Source organism: Myxine glutinosa, chromosome 1, assembly GCF_964187855.1.
Source record: "Myxine glutinosa chromosome 1, kmMyxGlut1.1, whole genome shotgun sequence".
Lineage (NCBI taxonomy): Eukaryota > Metazoa > Chordata > Myxini > Myxiniformes > Myxinidae > Myxine > Myxine glutinosa.
Window position 1 is genome coordinate 187,859,874 of NC_136261.1, and position 22,497 is coordinate 187,882,370.

The 22,497-nt window shown below is 43.9% G+C and overlaps 1 protein-coding gene across 4 annotated transcripts in view; it reads right to left on the bottom strand.

Moving 5' to 3' along the window:
* Positions 1 to 22,497, bottom strand: part of SPTBN5 (spectrin beta, non-erythrocytic 5) — a 305,552-nt gene that overhangs the window by 235,348 nt on the left and 47,707 nt on the right. For all 4 annotated transcript variants that reach the window (XM_078781338.1, XM_078781331.1, XM_078781325.1 and 1 more), the window contains 4 exons: positions 14,655 to 14,793; positions 12,136 to 12,362; positions 10,256 to 10,409; positions 1,506 to 1,706 (listed from right to left, as the gene is read on the bottom strand). In XM_078781338.1, the coding sequence (XP_078637464.1) occupies positions 1,506 to 1,706; positions 10,256 to 10,409; positions 12,136 to 12,362; positions 14,655 to 14,793 (721 nt within the window). The remainder of the gene's footprint in view (positions 1 to 1,505; positions 1,707 to 10,255; positions 10,410 to 12,135; positions 12,363 to 14,654; positions 14,794 to 22,497) is intronic.

Here is a 22,497-nt window from a genome sequence, read left to right on the forward strand (position 1 = left end):
ATGGAAACGAGCTTAATGAGGTGACGATCAATGGCGGATTTGCTTGTACACGCGCGGGAGGAAGAAGGAAGAGGAACAAGAAGCGGCAAGATTTACCTTGCGGTCCGGAGCAGTCTCCAACCTGTGAAGTGATTAAATTCACACGAACACCGGAATTATGTACAAAAAGAAACGATTTATTTTACGGAACCCGAGAACAATGGGACGCGACGGCAAGTAATATGATCCTAAATCGGGATCCCCCCACACCTCACTTCACATACAAGACAAATGGAAGGATTAATCGAAAGGAACCGTTGTGTGCGCGTTTGTACTTATCTGTCTGGATGTGATGTCTGGAATCATTAGGTTGTGCAGCTCCGTCGTTTAACGCGGCTCTGGTTGGCACGAAGCAGGCCTCCATCCGCCTCGTTCGTGCACTGCTAGGCCCTGAGCCACCCGCTCGTCCGGTCTCGTCTGCTCCAGCGGCAAGCCTCGTTCGTACGCTCGTTGTTCGCACGCGAGATCCTGTTTGCTCCAACGGCAAGCCTCACTCATACGCTCGTCGTTCGCTAGGCCCCGACGCATCGTCCTTCGCATGAAGCGAGCGGGCATGCGTGCAACCCGCCCCTTCAGCCATGCAACGTCTTCCTCGATTCGTCACGGAACTCCGATGCACCCAATGTTTGTGGTGTAGGAACGAGAGAGGGTCGGGGGCGAAGGTAGTGAAAGGAGTAAGCGGTCGAGGGAGCGGAATCATGAGGCAGCAAAGGGAAGACTTCCGGGCCAGAAGGAAGACAAAAACGAGAGCGAAAATGTCGGCCAGTCAGTGGTTTTACCGGCCGTGGTGTGACGTCAGCGCTCTCTCCACCAATGGCCACGACACTTCTGTCTCATGCCATTGGTCGCTCACCAATCAGTCCGCCGCTTCCTTCCACCTTCCTTCCACCAATCAGTGGCCAGCTTCTTACCCCATGGTGTGATCTTCCCATCAAAACCCTTTTGGCCAATCACGCATGAAGTGGGCATGGCCTCAGCCTGCCTTGCACGATGTGTGTTGCTGTGCCAGCTGGTGATGTGGCTGACTGCGGCCCCATTGGCAGTGCCCCGAACTGACTTCCTGCCTGTTCTTCCTGTAAGTCTTGTGGCAGCGGGAGAATTAATTAATGTTGTGCGCTATTGGGCCTAGCTAATCTGTGTGATGTGCTGCCATACGGGACAAAGGAATGATCACCAGGTCTGATACACAGGGGAATTAGCTTAGTCCTTATTCTACTTATCATGCCCCATTCCTCGTAATGGGGATGAAGATACACTTAATTCAACATTCGGGCTACAGGTCCTCTACTTATTTACATTGAGATGGTTCTAGCTACCCACGACAACCAGAGCATGATACCTATACAGATCTACCTAAATCTATATATGCCCTACCCACCGACATAACAATATCTTTTTAATAGTTCCACCTATTATTATGTGGTAAAAAGGCTGCAAGGAAACATCGAGTTTTCTATGATGCTTACCTGTGTCACGAGAGCAGTGTAACGCAGCCCCTCTGCACGGAGCGCCAGCACCTGAAGCAGCCTCTTGTGCTTCTCCTGCAGACCCTCAGCGGCATCGTGGATCTTGTTCGCCATAGGATGGTCACGTCCACACAGTTGATCTCCTCTCTGGACTAGTTGCAATCCACCGGTCTTCTTGAAACCGGTCTCGGCCTCAAGAACCTGTTGTGGGCACCAGACAGACATACATCATGAAGGGGAGGCAAATCACCTGGAAATATACCATGGCTGTGCTTTAAAAAGGCAGAACATTCCCAGAGGGCAAATAAAGCTTAAAGCACAGAAGTCTGATCAATTAATTTTTTCACTTTCCATACTTATAGGAAAATAAATGCACCAATTAAGCAGAAAATGGAATTTCATTGAATGTTCCAGGTGATTCTTATGCAATCCGTCATGGCTTGTTTGTGATTGGCCAAAACAAGTGTGATGGTTGTCATTTGTGTGTTTTAAGGACAGATAAATGTTGATATTCACATGTGAACAAGTTAAAAAGATCGATAATCTTCAGCTCTCGAAGTCCACAACATTTGGAATTTGTACTGGTGTCGAAATATTTATTTTGTAAGCATCGGAGGGGAGGGGTGGGGAAAATGGGGCTGAGAGGAGGGGTTGGGAAAAATGGGGTGAGGGGAGGAGGTGTGGGTAAAATTTGAGAAACATTCCGATCCGATGTACCATATATACTCTGTGTGATAGAGCTTTGGTCTGCTGAAGCTGTTTCTTGGCAAGGGTTACACTGGGTGGTTTGCCATCCCCCTCCCATCAATAGTTAGGGGCAGGACTTTGTAATTTGTTCCTGGTGCCGGAGATGGCTCACCATCAGATGGCTCGCCACAGAGACAGCGAGAGAGACAGAGACAGCAGCAGATAGAGAAGAGAGAGAAGAGAGACAGACAGAGAAGAGAGAAGAGAGACAGATGGAGAAGAGAGAAGAGAGGACAGACGGAGAAGAGAGAAGAGAGACAGACAAGAGAAGAGAGACAGACGGAGAAGAGAGACAGACGGAGAAGAGAGAGAAGAGAGACAGACGAGAGAAGAGAGACAGACGAGAGAAGAGAGAGAAGAGAGACAGACGAGAGAAGAGAGACAGACGAGAGAAGAGAGACAGACGAGAGAAGAGAGAGAAGAGAGAGAAGAGAGACGAGAGAGAAGGGAGAGAAGAGACAGACGAGAGAAGAGAGAGAAGAGACAGAGAAGAGAGAGAGAGATGAGAGAGAAGAGAGAGAGGAGAGAGAGAGAAGAGAGAGAGAGAGAGAGAGAAGAGAGAGAGAGGAGAGAGAGAGGAGAGAGAGAGAGAGAGAGAAGAGAGAGAGAGAGAAGAGAGAGAGAGAGAGAGAGAGAAGAGAGAGAGAAGAGAGAGAGAAGAGAGAGAGAAGAGAGAGAGAGAGAGAGAAGAGAGAGAGAAGAGAGACAAGAGAAGAGAGAGAGAAGAGAGAGAGAAGAGAGAGAGAAGAGAGAGAGAGAGAGAAGAGAGAAGAGAGAGAAGAGAGAGAAGAGAGAAGAGAGAGAGAAGAGAGAGAGAAGAGAGAGAAGAGAGAGAAGAGAGAGAGAAGAGAGAGAGAAGAGAGAGAGAGAAGAGAGAGAGAGAAGAGAGAGAAGAGAGAGAAGAGAGAGAAGAGAGAGAGACTTTGTGTCCTTTTATTATAAAAGTATAAAACCAAAGTATTCCAACTCCACTTTACATACAAATCACAACCTCATTTCCAATGCATTTGCACAAAACACCCCCCATGCCCCATAACTCTTCAAACACAAGAAGGTTCCCCATGTTTACATGATAAGCATGTTCGAGCTTTATACGTGCTGACACCATCCCGATGAAACAAAAAAGTGCATTTTCATTTTTTCCACTACCTAATCTGGCTTTTCTGGTTTTATAAATTGCAAGCTTAGCAATTCCAAGCAAAAAATTCAAAAGAAAAATCACAGAGTTTTTCCTAGTATTACATGCAAGTCCGTAAACAAAGATTGTAACAGAAAAAACAATTTTGAATTTACAAAAGATTCGGCTCAGATACAGAAACAGAGATGACAATCTCTTGCACTCAATAAACGCATGATACAAATGTTCAACATTACCACAAAAAGGACATAAATTAGACACAGCAGGGTTAAACTTCTGAACTAACACCTGTGTGGCCAGGGCGTGATGCACCAGTCTCCAATTTAGGTCTCCTGTACGTCCAACAGTAGGACTCCTGTACATTTCATCCCAATTTGGAGTGAGAAATGCTCCTGCAGGTAAAGACTCTTTCCACTTATTCCTTAAGGGTGCTGCACAGCCCGGTAAGCACACCTCTAGACAAATTCTATACATTGCCCTTTTTCCCATGATGTGGAACACACCGGATTCTTCGCTGTGAGAGGAAAACACACCATGTTGTTCCTGGGCAGTGACTGAGAGTTCAGGGAAGGTTAAACGAAAATCTACTTCTTCATTTACCCCATTCCACCCAATGTTTAAATCTAAAAAAGTCTGGGATACAATCTTTATGACCCTGCTCACTATTCTCATTGAACGCAAGCCAATTTTTCCAGAAACATCGCTGGCAGACAACCATCGCTTTAAGGATAGCTCCATAAGATCTCGCACTTTATTAATCCCATTGTTCGTAAAATGTTCCATAAAAGCTCGGCTGGTAGATACTTCAGCGAATAGTGAGTTTTGGAACAATGGCTCATGCACAAACCTCCTGGGATCATAAGAGATCTCCAACCGCTGCACTCCTAGAGCTTGCCAGGCGTTCAGGAGAGACCGATGAAATGCAGGGAGCCGAGCTCTGTCGACCTGCTTCAAGTCCATAAGGAAAAGTTCCCGGTCATAGTCCATTCCACCTACTTGCCTGAGCAAGGTATTCGTGAGAGGACGCCAGGGCACAACCTCGCTGTACAGCAGGCGTTTTATTGTCATTAGCCGAAAAGCCATTATTCGACTATGGATGTGCACTAGGTTTTGACCACCTGAATTACTTGGTCTGCACAACACATCTGGCTTAAGCCAGTGGTGGCCTCCCCAGAAGAAGTCAACTAGACCACTCTGAATGTTGGTGATCAGAGCTTGAGGAGGCTGGAGTGCTATGATCTTATGCCATACGATTGGAAGCACCAGGTTGTTTATTATCGTTACCCGTGCCTTAAGTGACAAGATATGGAGCATCCCTTTCCACTTTGATAGTTTCTGCTTAATGTTATCTAAGAAACCATCCCAGTTTTTCTTCATATAGCTTGTAGTTCCCAAATGGATGCCTAAGTATTTAAACCCATCTGTTTTCCATAACATTCCTCCTGGAAGAGTTGGGGGAACCATATGTGAAGCCTGTGACCCCGATAGGGTATCTGGGTACAAAGAAAGAGCTACACTTTTGTTCCAATTTACTCTTGCTGATGAAGCAAGTTCAAATTTGGCAAAACACAGGGATAGCTCAAAAACATCTTCCTGGTTTTTAACCACAACACACAGGTCGTCTGCATATGCTGACGTAACAATTTTGGAATTGTTTGACAAGGACAAACCAGATAAAGTGGTACGAAGGAGAGCCAGTAAGGGTTCGATGGACAGTGTACACAACATGCCTGACAGTGGACAGCCCTGACGGATGCCACGCTGAAAGGGGAAAGGACGACACAGACTGTTATTTACTTTTAGCAGGCATGATACATTGTTGTATAAAAGTTTTATGCAAGAAATGAACTTTTCTCCAAATCCTGCTTTAGTAAGAACTGCAAACAGAAATGAGTGATCCACACTGTCAAAAGCTTTCTCCTGATCAAGGAGTAATAACCCAAATGCGTGCGACGCAGTTTGACCGAGAGTAATCAAGTCTCGAACCAAGAAAATACTGTCATACATGGATCGTTCAGGTATGCAATACGTTTGGTCATTCCCAACTAAGAACGAGATGACCTTTTTAAGACGCATTGCAAGCATTTTTGACACAATCTTATAGTCAGTATTTAACAATGACACAGGCCGCCAGTTTGTAATCTGCTGCAAATCCCCTTTCTTGGGAAGAAGACATAAGACAGCTCTTCTGCAGCTCAAGGGCAATTCCCCCTGATTTAGGCTCTCGTGAAAAATCTCAATTAAAGCAGGACCCAGAACATTCCAAAAAACTTTGTAAAATTCAGCAGGAAGTCCGTCAATTCCGGGGGCCTTGCCGTCTTCGAGTTGTTTCACTGCTATTGTGAGCTCCTCCAGAGAAATGTCACATTCCAGTTGGAGTTGCTGCTCTTCAGAAAGAGATGGGAGAAGTTCAATCATCTCATTTGCCATCGTTTTATCCACCGTTCTTGGAGTAAACAAGTTTGAGTAAAACTCTTGCAGTGAATGTTTAATGTCACTTTGGTGAGTCAGAACACCGTCGGGAGAGCGTAGACTCTGAATCTGCCGAGAAGTGTTTGCAGCCTTCTGCATTTTGAAGAAATCTTTGTTTGGAGTCTCGAGGTGTATTCTGCTCATCCACAGGTGAATCATTGCTCCCGCCGCATGCTCTTTGACCAGTTGGGCCAGCAGGGTCTTTTTTCTATCAGCTGCTGATATTGGTCACTTCCCCAAGATGTTCCAGCTTCTTGTTCATATTTAAGTACATCTGCTTTTAGAGCACTTATCAACCCAGACGTATTACTAGTGGCATACGAGCAATATTGTTGGCAGAAAATCCGAATTTGTGACTTGCTACAGTCCCACCACTGTCGCATATTGACATAGGAACACTTTTTCTTTTCTAATCCTTCCCATACCAGTCTGAAGGCATTTTTAAAATGTTCATCTTGTAACAATTTCACATTGAAATTCCAGTGTACACTCTTACAGCAATGATAGGGTAACATACATTCCATTGCAATCATATGGTGATCAGAAAAGCCAGATGGAGTTATACCTGTTCTCTTAACCAGATTCACCATTCCTTGGTTCACGTACAATCTGTCCAGTCGTCCCATGGTTAACTGGTTTTTTGCACAGCACACCCATGTATATTGACGGGTGTTTGGATTTTGTAATCGCCATACATCTCTAAGTTTGTATTTTTTCACAAGTTGTGCCAAGGACTTTGCACTGGGTGGATGTGGCTCAGGAGTGTTCCTGTCCAGTCGAGGGTTGAGTGTGCAATTATAGTCTCCCCCCATACAAATTAAACAAGTCAAATCAACAGTGCTTAAACAATCCGCTAATTTTGGAAGAAATAGAGCCCTTTCAGCGCTGTCACTGGGGCAATACACATTAATAATGCTAACCTTTTGATTGCTGCTAATAAAATCCACCACCATCAAGAAACCCTTACAAATCTCTCTATAGTGAATCTCGGATGGTTGAAGGCGAGGATGCAAGATTATTGCAACCCCCGCTTTAGCTTCTTCAACCGCACTGGAGAAAACATGGCACCCTTTAAACATTCTGCGCCACTCGTCTTCACAAGATTGGTTGATGTGTGTCTCTTGTAACATGAAAATATCAATCTTTTCTTTCTCAAATAGTTGTAACACCTCCAGACGCCGCATACAGCTGTGGCCTCTGTTTATGTTGAGAGACGTTACCTTCATTTATTCTTTATTGATTTTCCTCCTCTTGGAGTTCTTTTCCTGCCTTAGTGGCACACTTCCTCAACCGCTGAAATTGAGGTTCTGAGATCCCAACTTGCTGGGGATCACGAATCATGTTTCTAGTAGTTTTTAGAAAAGCATGTAGGTTTGGGAAATAATCCTGAATTCTGACATTCCTTTTCCTGAAGGATTCATCGAGGAATTTTTTAACTTCATCTTCTGTAACTACAGTGTCCCCATCCTCATCCTCTTGGGCACAAAACCCACTACCTGACGAGGTAGAGTAGGGTTCATCAAACTCAAACGCATCATCTTTGTCATTCTCTTCCTGATGCAACCCTATTTCTGAGGCACAAATCTCCCCAGGATCAGAAACATGGATATCGTTTTCATTCATGTTTAGCTGCTCATCGTCATATGCAGCTTCCTTCTTATCATCCCTTTTATTTTGTTCGAAACGTGTAGGCTTACAGGTTTCTTCTGAGGGGCTGTCTGCCTTATCTGTTTTATCATTACACCTGGTCATCCCTGCGCCCACCTCTGTGACCATTACATTAATGTCATGTACGACATCAGGGTTATCAATATCACCACTTGTGTCCTCCTGAGAGGCGCGAGGATGCTCGATGTCTATATCACACTCAGAACCCTCAAACAGTTCGGCAAGTGGTGCAAACGAATTGCTTAGATTTAAACCCGGTGCCGGTTCAGTTTGCAAACCCACACAGGTATTCTCTACACAAGCTCCATCTTGCAAGCTCGGCAATACGTTTGACACAACAAGTACCTTACTTTGCACTGTGCTTGCATCCTTCATGACGGGACATGAACGTTTATGTCCTTTTTTACGAACCACTGTTACGAACCCTTCCATATTGTCATCCGTACAGTCCTGTACAGTAGGAGAGGGATCAGCCACTTTTGTCACACCAGCAGGTAGGGAGGAGTGGTCTACTGTTTCCTGTTCACCCATTGGTTGTGGGGAGGTGTCTACCATTCCACGTATCTCAGTAGGTGAGGGGGAGGAGTCAACTGTTTCTCGATCACCATTAGGTCGTGGGGAGGAGTCTACAATATCATCCGCCCCATTCGGTGGGGAGGGAGGAGAATCTGCAATCACCTGGTCTCGATTCTCCAATGGTCTCACCAAACCGGGACAGGAACTCTTTACGTGTCCGTAAGCTCCACACCCATAGCACGTCATGACGTCCGTGGAGGCATACATTCTATAAGTATGGCCATTAATCTTTGCATGCAAAACTACATTGAGCTTTTGCACATTTTCGGGCAATATCATGTAAACGACCCTTTTAAAAGTCATCACGTGTCGAAATTCACCCCTTGCCGAGTGTATCGGCACCATTGTCACTTTTGATACGATCGTACCGAACTTGCTCAATTGAGCACACAAGTCCTCACCTTTAACAAAGGGAGGGGCATTAGACACATTGACCCTCACCGCAGGTGTATCTAATGGGGAAACCACTAGAAACATGTCGGGTTCTATGAGAAGGCCTTGCTCCACAACGGAGTTCACCATGTGCACCTCCGATACAAACACAACAACCTTCTTGTTCATTCGAGAGGCTGCACGGATATTATGCGAGCCGACGCATTTTCCAATTGCTAGAAGCACTTGCTCCATCTTTACCTCACTCGGAGGGTCACACACCAGCCCATGCTTGCGAGTGAGCGACTCGTACATGCTATTCCTCAAACAATCGTTTGCCATAGCGAACGTAAATTAAATAAATAAAAGGTGAGAAATCAACAAAATGATACCAACCACAAGCAACACCGGCAAGTGGAGGTAAAACCAAAAACTAATGGACTAGGTCCAGGAACCGTTTAGAGCAGCGAAACACCGCTGCCTGGACTAGGAAAAACACAGCAAAATGGAGGCCAGGCCTCAAACCCGGAGGTTCGAAAAGAGGCAACCGAACACCACCTACCGTGTGCGCTCTCTCCCTCTCTCTTGTCTCAACAATGAAAGGACCCACAGGGGAAACTTTACAAGCATAAACAAGGACACAAGGGAGCTAAATGGGGGATAGGAAAACCAACCAACACGACAGAGAACTCACCGCTCAACATGCACAGCCACCATGACGCCACACCCACGCACGCCTCACCAACGACGAGAGAGAGAGAGAGGAGAGAGAGGAGAGAGAGGAGAGAGAGGAGAGAGAGGGGAGAGAGGGGAGAGAGAGGAGAGAGAGGAGAGAGAGGAGAGAGAGGAGAGAGAGAGAGAGTGTTATGAAAGAGTGATGAGAGAAGAAAAAGGTTAGGATGAGATTTGTATTAAGGGAAGGAAGGGGTTGGGGAAAAACCCAAACGTGACATGTAGGGTAAATACTGGTAGGGGAGGGGAGGAAGGTTTAGGGTCACTTAAATTAGCTATTGAATTTCGTGTGGACCCTGTAATAATGCACTATCGTTGCATTGTTAATGAATGGCCGATAAGTTCTTTAAAATCCTGCCTTTTTGTAATAAATCAGCATTGCATTCTATTTCCCATTTAAGAATATTCCAAGATGTTTAGAATGCCTTGAAAATATGGATGCTCCCCAATAGCTGCCGGGGGGGGGGAAATGCTACCAATTAGTCTAATTAGTTAGATCAAACCTGGTCAAAACATCAGACGTGACCTTGGTCCATGTGACATTCAATCGTTGGATGTGCATTCTGTTTACATAATATATGGTTGTTCAATAATCTCAGACACATCTAATGAAACTTCTAGATACAAGGATGCTTGACCCATTGGAGGTTCAGTTCATTATATTTCATCCATTTACCTTAATTTATTAGCAGGATCTACATGGCAAAGTTATTGCCCTAAAAGTTAACTCTTGTGAAAGGTACAATGTTATGTACACATGTCCTTTATGTACACATGTGTACACGTGATTTTCCTTTATGTACACGTGATTTTTTACAACAAAGATAGCTAAATGTTCCTTCTGAAGGGCAGCCTGCTCCTGATGCAGTCTCCTTGAAGAAAGACAACCGATGACAATGTGCAGACAAACATCTGCTCATTTTGCATGTTCGCATTGTGTCTCCTCAACAGATTGTAGACATTTGACAAAGGTAGACCAGTAATGGTAAAAAGCAATAAAGTAAGAAAAAGGGTTAATTAAGTGTATCACAAAGAAAAAGATAACCTTGTGCTTCTGGCTGAGAGTGATGATCTTTTTGTGATCGCGGCACAAAGGTGTGGCCTGCATCATCCGCAGTTGTTCGGATATCCAGGCCTGCTCCTCTTCACAGTCTCGTACATAGGTTAGACCGTACCAAGTCTCCTCGAGAGCACCACGTCTGTACCAGACAAACGCACACCTCGTTACACAGTACTACACTTCCATGTCCATTCTCTAGGACACCATCTCAAGGTGCACCCTAAATCAATTCAACAATGTAATTACACTGTTATCACACAGAACCTCTTACATTGCACCAAATTTCCCTAATATCTCAAGAACATGTCCAACTGAAATAGAGTTACCTTTCTTGGCCCTTGTCAGATCATAATAATTGTCCAAACCAGAAAAGTGATAGCACTTCCCCCAACCTCATTGACTGTTTGTCTCTTCTTATAGTCCTGTGGTGTCGTGTGTGTGTGTGTGTGTGTGTGTGTGTGTGTGTGTGTGTGTGTGTGTGTGTGTGTGTGTGTGTGTGTGTGTGTGTGTGTGTGTGTGGCAGCTCCATTAGAGATCTTGTATTGAAAAAAAAGAAGGAATTCATATGCAGTTAATGGAAAATATAGCTTTACAACGTGGACTGGTGTTACTACCTGCCATCTTGCTCCCATGGAAACAGTTCAATTCAAATGCATTTAATGTAATTGTCATCTCTTGCCAAGTCGTTAAGGGACATGGCATGTTGCCATACAGGATGTCCTTACAGAAGGTATGTGGCCTTATAGTTATTGATTACCACTCTTCCAATATGGCCTTCCTCCCCTTCCAGGCCTTCAACCCCTCCATTTGACCAGATTGTGCATGTCACTCTCACTAAATAGAAGTTTTTTTCTAATCATCTGTCCTATTTTTCTATCATTTTCTCTCATCTTTAAAATGTCATCCTTCAGTCTATCTCGTCATATTATTCTATCTCCTACTTTAAGATTCACCTCCATCAAATATAGTGTACCAGTACCCTTTATTATTTTTTCTTCTTGTTGTTGACACAGCCCTCTGTGCCCAACTGCAGCTTTGTCTATATACATACTTTTCTGGTCTGTCTGTGTGTCCCTTGTATGTAAGTTCACCTGTCACTGTCATCCTTCTCTTCCACAAGCCTCGACCTCTGCACAACAATTCAAAGCCCACCTTCTTACCATAGTTACAGTTTATAAAGTCATCAATTTCACGAGAGTAACCTGGATATGATGTTTTTGCAAAACTCTTTTTTAGCAATGGGTGTACACTTTGGAGAAGACCTTTAAGAGAAAAAGGTTTTCATTGAAAATGGAAACAGAGGAAGACAATTATATAAACACGCGTTACGCCTAGGTCCCCCGTCAGTGAAGTGATTTGAGTTGACAAAGTGGAAGATGCAAGGCGGCCATCTTGGATTTTGACGTGGCGACCCAATTTTCAATAGCGTTCTTCCTTATGCGTAATTACCCCCACACACCAGATTAGAAGTTAGTAGTTCGTTTATTTTTCATGATATTTTGCTCACAAGGTTCAGACATACATGGCGGCGGCCATCTTGGATTTTGACGTGGGTTGCACCCACACACCAAATTATAATTCGGTCCTTCGCTTATGCACGCACGGACGGACGGACGCACGCACGCACGGACAGACGGACGCACGGACGCACGCACACACCGACGGAGGGGAAAACCATAGTCCCCCTTTCACTCCGCGGTGCGACGGGGGACAATAAAAGCCAACAACAAATAAATAAATATCACAACGAATAACTTGACATTTGATTTACAGTCTATCGCCATTTTAAGCAAACAAAATTGAAAATTAAACGTTTCCCATCGTTTGCATTTTGCCATCATGTCTTTTGTATGATGTTTTCCCACCGATGCTTGTTTGCTGCACAGAGCCTGTCATATGTGACATGGAGTGCCTTGGCCTTGGATCGAAGCTCTTGCAAGTTGTCGCTGTCACTTTCGGTCTTCACCCGTCTGTCCAATTGCTTCATAGCTTCACCAGGTACACTGAGCTCGCTCTCGAGTAAGTCTTGCCTGTCCAACAATGCCTTGGTTGCGGTCAGGTGTTCGCCAAGGTCACCTGTGCTGGCTTGAGCCTGGGTGGCACAAAGTATTTGATTACTTTTTTTGTCCCAATATTATCACTATATGATCAATATATTAATTTTTTGGCATAATAACATTATAAAATGGACGTCACAAAAAGTTACAGAAAAAAATAGAAAGGGATGGTGGGAAGAATGCCAACTTGTGTGGAGATGGCTGCTATGGCATCAGCAACACTTAAAATAAAACGACAACGGCACGTGGTAGAGCACATACCTCCACCAGGCTGAACATTTCATGGTTAGTATCTCACTGATATGCGGGATCTGCATCCGGACCTGAACCAATCTCTCAAAATTGTGAAGAATCACTTAGAAAAAGTCCTTGTCATGCACCCAACATGTCCACCAAGTTTTGTCCGAATCCGTCCATAACTTTTTGAGATGTCATGCTTTAATATATAGTTTCTGGCCCTATCCCCCAATAGTGAAGAATCACTTAAAAATTCTCAGATCCAGATCTGGATCTACACGAAAATCTAATCATTTCGTCATTATCACTCACCCAACCTGTCCACCAAATTAAGTCTGAATCCGTCCATAACTTTTTGAGACATCCTGTTCTGAGACAGACAAACAGACAGATAGCAGACATACAGACAGACAGAGACAAACAGGGGTGAAAACATCAACTTCATTCGGTGGCTGACGTAATAAAAATCCAATTAAAAGGATTGAAATTGAAAAATATTGAAGGAATCGGAGGTCTTAACAGAAAGGCCGGTACGACCTCGGAGGACATCTCCACCAAGGAGAATTGATAAAATAACAGCCACACAACTTCGCCTCTGTAGAAGAGTACTTCTGACAGAACTTCTATGAAGTCCTTCACATTCTGGATGAAGAGCTTGACCGAAGATTTGAGCAAAAATGCATGCGGCGACTCCAGAATCTGGAAAACCTGCTTCTCGAAGCTGCCAATGGGGAGTATTCCAGAAATCCATTGAAGACCAGTACAAAAATGACATTAATCTAGAACGTCTAAGGCACTTTTCTACCGCAGTACCGTACCGTACCCTACTGTAACCAAAATCCGTTTTTTCGTTTTTCCATTGCCAAGCGAACCAGTACCGTACCTAAGTACCCGTGCTAAGTTTGGTTCCTGCTATGCATAGGTACCAAGCGAGCCGAACCCAGACCTATGGGCGGAGCTAGCAATACTGCAGACCGTTTTGGGCATTTTTTCCCGTCACTTCAGATAACTCCGCCGATTTTAACGGTTCTGTTGTGCGATGGAAAAACGACACTGGGATTACCACACCGTACCGAACCGTACCGTTCTATGCAATGGAAAAGTGCCATTAGACTCCAGCTAAAATGTGACCCGATCTTGTAAGATCGGACACCGGCGTTGTCCGTGTAACAAGCATGGAGACCATTTGTCAGGCCTTTTTTTTTACGGATTTAGGCAGTAAGAAGCTCTTTAAAGAAGTCCATAATATTGTCAGCCTGTACTACACAGTGCCAATTACCTCAGCAACATCCGAGCGGTCATTCAGTCTTGAGAAGAGTGAAAAAAATACCTGAAGTCAACTATGAGCAAACAAAGGCTGAACAACTCTCTGATCTGCCGTGCAATGAAAGGTCGCACCCACAAGATCGACATATTGACATCAGCGAATGACGTTTGCCAAGCAAATGATTCAAGCATGAAGTATTTTGGCAAATTTGACTGAAGCCAAACAAACTCAGAAAATGGGCAAAGTGCATAAAATAAAGTGTGGAAGTTTCCACCGAATTTGGCTGAAATACACAGCTTTGAAAAAGAAAGATAAAAAAGAAACTGTATTTACATCACGTTCAGCCTGATCGTCATTTTTTCTTCGCTCTTTAAATTAGTTTAAACCCGGGAATGTTTTTTTTTTTTTTTTTTTTTTACAAATACAAAAATTACAAAATTACAAAAATTTACACATGTTTACAAATTACAACAAACACACGTTACAAATTACAAAAACAAAAAGTTTACAAATTTTTTTACAAATAATAATAATTAGTAGAAGTAGCCCCCCAATTTTTTATCACGTTCCTTCGCCCCTGTTAAAAAAGGAGATTTTTTATTCAATGGAAGGTCTGGAAAAACTGCAATGAATATTGTGTTGGAACACGTCTTCAGTATTGACTTGGAAGAGGTAAGGGTGTGCAGTAAAAATAACAGGAAAACATCATTTTCCTTTATCAATGGCAGAGTGAAACATAGGGAGGAATTTAAAAGTTACAGTAAAGAAGTCAAGAAATCACTGTGTGCCAAACTCAGGACCATGTAATGTATTTTCTACACACCATGAGCCGGTTTAACTCGACAGAGAGAGTGTCCATGTCTTGTGCGAGGTGGAGAGACGCACAACGCTTTTCCAATGCCGTCTGCTTGTGCTTCAGCTGCTTCCCAAGGTCTTTCCACTGCTGGACAACAATGTCTCGCCTGCGGGTGAATAAACGCACCATTAAACAGTTCATGCAGCTACATTGAATTTCCAGGTCATTTAGATGGAGGAAGTCAAGTCCTGCTTTTGTGGGTCTGTTATTGGCTTTGACAACTATGTGACGTAAATAACTTCCCTGGGTAACTACCTGGGTTACCTGGGTAATAACTACCTTGGGTTTGAATCCCGACCCAGCTATAAACTGTCATCCTGGGGTTTCACAGGCAGGGTGGTTCATCAATGGAGTGCCATCCCAAGGATGGACGTTAAACTTCCAGCAATAGTTGGTGGGAGTTAAAGATCCCACGGTGTCCTTTGCGTGGCGAAGGCGAGTCATTAACTTAGCAATTCCAAACATTCTCTTGTGCTGCATTGCATATACCTGAGCTGATTTGGCTGCTATGACGGTGTATATTTTTTAAAGTTTAGATAGAAGGTTTTAAAGGTAAACGAAAGGACTTCCGTTTCCGGTCCCTGGAGCAAGGAAGCGTGTTCGACCTCTGGACGGCAGCAAAAGTTAAAGTATTTTTTCCATTCGTGTATTCGTCAATTTCTACTCGTTTTTTATTGTGCATGTGTTGCAGGGTGTTTTCCAGTTGCTGTTGATTTGCAATTCTTGCAAACTTTTGTATAATTTAACCCTTTTCTGTCCCACCGCGTGCGCGGCCTAGTTTATCTCGGCCCATTCAAATCCCTTTCAAATCTTCCCCCTTGCCCCTCCCCTCCAAATCTTCCCCATCACCCATCCCTTTCAAATCTCCCCCCTTGCCCCTTCCCTCCTAAACTCCCCCCACACCCCTCCCCTCTGAGACCCTCCCTCACTCCTCCCCTCCTAGACTCCCCTCTCACCCCTCCTCCTCAAAGCGTCCTCCCCGCTTCTTCCCCCTTCCAACTCTCACCTTCATCTGCCTCAACCTTCTGCCTCACTCTTCCCCCTCCTCAAGCAACACCTCACTGCGCCTCACCCAATCACCATCAAACCTTTTGTCCGCCCCATTCTTCCCTTTCTCCAAGCTGTTCTGAAATCTCTGACACACCTTCAACAGCTCTCCCTACCTCTTCCCCCTCTTCCACATCATACCCTACTGCTCCCCGCCCCCCCCCCCCCGTTCTGTATCCGATGCTCCCCCTTCCTCTTCTTTAACAGTATGGACCTCAAACATCCGGGGCCTTCGCTCAAACTTGACTGATCTCTCCATACAGGTTGCTTCTGACAAACCAGACGTGATCTGCTTAACAGAAACTTTCCTCCTTCATGATGTCTCTGATTCCTTGGTATCTCTCCCAGGTTACTCCCTCCTCCGGTATGATAGACCTGAGCCTCGTCCTGGAGGGGGGGTTGCTATCTTTATAAGAAACTCTCTTCCTCACTCGCCCTGCACTGCCCTCTCTCCACCTCACCCCCAGGAATACCTTTGGCTACGGCTTCCCCTTCGCTCCCACCTTTTGTTCATATGTGTGTTGTACCGTCCACCAAACAGTGATGACTCCATCTACATCTCGCTGTCTGATAACATGGACCAACTTCTATCTACCCATCTCAACTCTCTCTTCCTCATATGTGGTGATTTCAATTGTCACCATGCCAGTTGGCTGGGTGTGGGTACCTCTCTCACCAGCCATGGCTCTTCAGCAAAGGAATTCTGTGACTCACTGGGACTGACGCAATCTGTCAATTTCCCGACCCGGATCTCAATCAACGGAGCATCTTCTCTTCTGGACTTGGTTATGACTAACTTCCCTGAAAATGTCTGCTGCTCTTCTTCTGCTCCAATCGGCTCATCTGACCATGTGCTTGTTAAAGTGGACATCTCTCTGACCATTCTCAGAGAGCCTCCTCAGCGTCGACGAGTCTGGCATTTCACTCAGGCCAACTGGCATGGTCTTCAAGCAGCCATCAATCATCTGGACTGGTCTCCCATCTCTACCGCCTCTGATGTCAACTCATCCTGGGAATTCTTCCAAAGTAAACTGCTCTCTCTCATGCACAGATTTATCCCATCTCATCTTCAGTTGTCATTCCCTTCCTCCCGTCCGTGGTACACGGAATCTTGTGGTGAGGCTATTGCCCAGAAACAACTTGCTTTCGTCTCCTGGAAAGCAAATCCAACGGAAGGAAATCTCATTTCCTTTCACAAAGCCCGAAACAAGTGTGTGTCCACCCTCAGGAGAGCCAGGAAACAATATCTCTCCGTTCTCAGGACAGAACTCTCTTATCTGTCTCCCTCTTCCAAATCATGGTGGCGTCTGGTCAAATCTGTTTCTGGCGTTTGTTCCCCCTCCATCCCCTCCCTCACCTCAAACGGCCACACGGCTGACTCCGCGCGTGAAAAAGCTGAATGCCTCAACTCTGTGTTTGCCTCTAAATCTTGTGTCCCAAACCCATCCCTCTCTGTACCCACCGTACCCAGTCGTACCCAGCTGCTCCTGGACTCTGTGTCCTTTCCTCCTGACAAGGTGGAAAAGTTTCTGTCAACCCTCGACTCTGATTCTGCAACTGGACCTGACGGCATCAGCCCACGGGTCCTAAAATCTTGTTCTTCCGCTCTTTCACTCCCTCTCTCTGTTCTCTTCACACTCTCCTTTGCTCAAGGTCATCTGCCATCTGCTTGGAAATCTGCCAACATCACCGCTTTGCACAAAAAAGGTGCAAAAACAGATCCCAGCAACTACAGACCAATCAGCCTTCTCTCAATTATCAGTAAAGTCATGGAATCCATCATTGCTTCAGATATGAAATCTTTCCTCTTCTCCAATGGCTTGATCTCTGATCATCAATTTGGTTTCAGACCTGGTCACTCTACTCTGGACATGCTGCTACTGCTTTCTCAGCAATGGATGGAGGTCCTCAATGCCAAACAGGAAATTAGAGCTGTCTCCCTTGACATATCACGTGCCTTCGATACGGTCTGGCACCCCGCTCTGCTCATCAAACTCTCCTCTGTTGGTATCCATGGAAATCTCCACGCATGGCTGGCGGACTTCCTCTCTAGTCGTAGTCAATGTGTGGCCCTGAATGGGTTTCTCTCATCTCCTCTTCCTGTTCAGGCTGGAGTTCCCCAAGGCAGTGTTCTGGGCCCTGTGCTTTTTCTGGTCTTCATCAATGATCTCTCCGACTCTCTTGAAAATCCTCTCTATCTCTTTGCTGATGACTCTACTCTCTGTCGCTCCATTCTTCATCCCTCAGATCGGCAGTCTGCAGCCTCCTCACTCTCTGCAGACCTGGACAAAATCACAGACTGGGCAAACAAGTGGAACATGTCTTTCAATCTTGACAAATCTCACACTCTTACGATGTCTCTCCGAAAAGACTGACTGGACAACCCTCCCATCTACTTTCTGAATAATCCTCTCCAAGAAGTTCTGTCACTCAAACTTTTGGGTCTCACTATCTGCCATGATCTTTCCTGGGAAAACCACATTTCAAATCTGGCCTCCAAAGCCAGTCGCCGACTGGGCATCCACCGTCGTGTGAAGTCCTTCCTTGGCACACCTGAGCTCCTCACCACGTACAAGGCTTTCATCCGCAGCTCAATGGAATACTGCTCTCCCCTCTGGGCTGGTGCTCCTTCCTCACACCTAGCTCGTCTTCACGCTGTTGAAAGCAAAGCATTCAGAATCATTGGAATCTCCCGTGATGAAGCTAACTCCAAGGGCCTCTCACTCACTCACCGCAGGCAGGTTGGTGGTCTTTCCGTCTTCTACCGACTCCTTTCTGGCCTTGCCCCCCCAGCTCTCTCTGGGCTCTGTCCCGCAAATATTCCTACAGGTCGCACAAGATCTGCCTGCAACCCTCTTGTGGTTAAACTGCCAAAATCAAGACTCTCTGCTCACCTTCACTCCTTCATGCCTCTTTTCTCTCGCCTCTGGAACAAACTCCCTCACTCTCTTCAATCCCACTCCACCCTCCAGGTCTTTAAAACAGCTGTTCACCACCATCTCTTATCTTCCCCCATCCAAAACCTTGATCTTTTCTATCCCCGATAATTTCACCCCAATTCCACTTTTTGAAATACCAAATTCTGTCCTGGAAGTCCTTGGTGTCCTTGTGTTTTATACTCCTCCCACCCCCCACTCCCCTTCCCACGCCTCCTCCCCCCAAGCCCTCTCCCTCCCACACATCTCCCTGCTCTTAAATGTTGTGTGCTCTGAAGTGTTTGTGTGCTTCCCATTCTCTTGTCTTCCGCTCCCTCTTTTTATATATTTTGTTTGTCTGGTTGATTTGTTTGTGAAGTAAATGTCAGCTCTTTCACGAGCCTCGATTTAGTATCCAAAAAAAAAAAAAAAATGCATTTTCACCGAACAATGTTAATTCTTCCATCGAAATAATTATATGCAGAACAAAAAAGACAAACAGTTGTTGTTAAACAGAGAACAGTTTTGTTCAGAAGAAAAGGCAAATATTACCCAATCAAGGTGTGCAAAGTTGGGAGAGACCCAACCCAACAAACTCACAGCTGTAATTGTTGTCAAAGGTGCTTCCACCAAGTATTAACTCAGGGGGAGGTGGACACTTATCCAGCCAAGATAAAAAAAAGTTTTGTATTTTAATTGATTTTCGGGAATTTGTTTTTCACTTGGAAGTTGTGGGTTGTGATGTGTAAATAAAGGTGGAAAAACTCCGATTTAACGCATTTTAATTCCAGGCTAAAAGGTAACAAAAGGTGAAAATTTGGAAAGGGGGTGTAGACTTTCTATAGGCACTGTGCATACCCACATATATATATATATATATATATACAGTATACTGTATATATATATATATATATATATATATATACAGTATACTGTATATATATATATATATATATATATGTATATATATATATATATATATATATATTTATATATATGTATATATATATATATATATATATATATATATATATATATATATATATATATATATATATATATATATATATATATACACACACACACACACACATATATATATATATATATATATATATATATATATATATATATGCTCACTGCGCTTGCCTCACCACGCGTCGTTACAGAGGAACGGGCACATTTTAGCTGAGGATAATGACTGTACCTGAGTTGCTGTGTTGTCATGATTTACACCAATCATAATACAAACAATTATTTTGCACAAATTTATTTGTAGTGTTTGTGATATTACATTTTTATAAGCAATTTTGGTTGAAAATTTTTATTTTTTTTAAACAACCCCTCAGCACGTACATACTGGAGGTGTAGCTGCAGACTAGAAGTTTCGGACAATAACACCTCACTACCATGTAATTAAAAACACACCACCACGTAATTAAAAACACCTCACCACCATGTAATTCAAAACACCTCACCACCATGTAATTCAAAACACCTCACCACCACGTAATTCAAAACACCTCACCACCATGTAATTCAAAACATCTCACCACCACGTAATTTAAAACACCTCACCACCATGTAATTAAAAACACCTCACCACCACATAATTCAAAACATCTCACCACCACGTAATTCAAAACATCTCACCACCCCGTAATTCAAAACACCTCACCACCATGTAATTCAAAACATCTCACCACCATGTAATTTAAAACACCTCACCACCACGTAATTAAAAACACCTCACCACCACATAATTCAAAACATCTCACCACCACGTAATTCAAAACACCTCACCACCATGTAATTCAAAACATCTCACCACCATGTAATTTAAAACACCTCACCACCACGTAATTAAAAACACCTCACCACCACATAATTCAAAACACCTCACCACCATGTAATTCAAAACACCTCACCACCATGTAATTCAAAACATCTCACCACCATGTAATTCAAAACACCTCAACACCACATAATTCAAAACACCTCACCACCACATAATTCAAAACACCTCACTACCACATAATTCAAAACACCTCACCACCAAGTAATTCAAAACACCTCACCACCATGTAATTCAAAACATCTCACCACCACGTAATTCAAAACATCTCAACACCACATAATTAAAAACACCTCAACACCACATAATTCAAAACACCTCACCACCAAGTAATTCAAAACACCTCACCACCAAGTAATTCAAAACACCACACCACCATGTAATTCAAAACACCACACCACCATGTAATTCAAAACACCTCACCACCACATAATTCAAAACATCTCAACACCATGTAATTCAAAACACCTCACTATCACATAATTCAAAACACCTCACCACCATGTAATTCAAAACACCTCACCACCACATAATTCAAAACATCTCACCACCACATAATTCAAAACACCTCACCACCAAGTAATTCAAAACACCTCACCACCAAGTAATTCAAAACACCTCACCACCAAGTAATTCAAAACACCTCACCACCATGTAATTCAAAACAGCTCACCACCATGTAATTCATAACTCACCACCACGCAATTAAAAACACCTCACCACCACGCAATTAAAAACACCTCACCACCACGTAATTCAAAACACCTCTCCACCACGTAATTCAAAACACCTCACCACCACGTAATTCAAAACACCTCACCACCATGCAATTAAGAACACCTCACCACCACGCAATTAAAAACACCTCACCACCAAGTCATTCAAAACACCTCAACACCATGTAATTCAAAACACCTCACCACCAAGTAATTCAAAACCCCCCACCACCAGGTAATTCAAAACACCTCACCACCATGTAATTCAAAACACCTGACCACCATGTAATTCAAAACAACCTCACCACCACGTAATGCAAAACCCCTCACCACCACATAATTCAAAACACCTCACCACTATGTAATTCAAAACACCTCACCACCACATAATTCAAAACACCTCACCACCAAGTCATTCAAAACACCTCAACACCATGTAATTCAAAACACCTCACCACCAAGTAATGCAAAACCCCTCACCACCACATAATTCAAAACACCTCACCACTATGTAATTCAAAACACCTCACCACCACATAATTCAAAACACCTCACCACCAAGTCATTCAAAACACCTCAACACCATGTAATTCAAAACACCTCACCACTATGTAATTCAAAACACCTCACCACCACATAATTCAAAACACCTCACCACCAAGTAATTCAAAACACCTCACCACCATGTAATTCAAAACACCTCACCACCACATAATTCAAAACACCTCAGCACTTGGTGATTCAAAACCTCAGCACCATGTAATTCATAACACCTCAGCATCATGTAATTCATAACACCTCAGCATCATGTAATTCATAACACCTCAGCATCATGTTATTCAAAACACCTCAGCATCATGTAATTCATAACACCTCAGCATCATGTAATTCAAAACACCTCAGCATCATGTAATTCAAAACACCTCAGCATCATGTAATTCAAAACACCTCAGCATCATGTAATTCAAAACACCTCAGCATCATGTAATTCAAAACACCTCAGCATCATGCAATTCAAAACACCTCAGCATCATGTAATTCATAACACCTCAGCATCATGTAATTCATAACACCTCAGCACCATCGAATTCAAAACACCTCACCACCACGTAATTCATAACACCTCAGCATCATGTAATTCACAACACCTCAGCATCATGTATTTCAAAACACCTCAGCATCATGCAATTCAAAACACCTCAGCATCATGTAATTCATAACACCTCAGCACCATGTAATTCAAAACACCTCACCACCACGTAATTCATAACACCTCA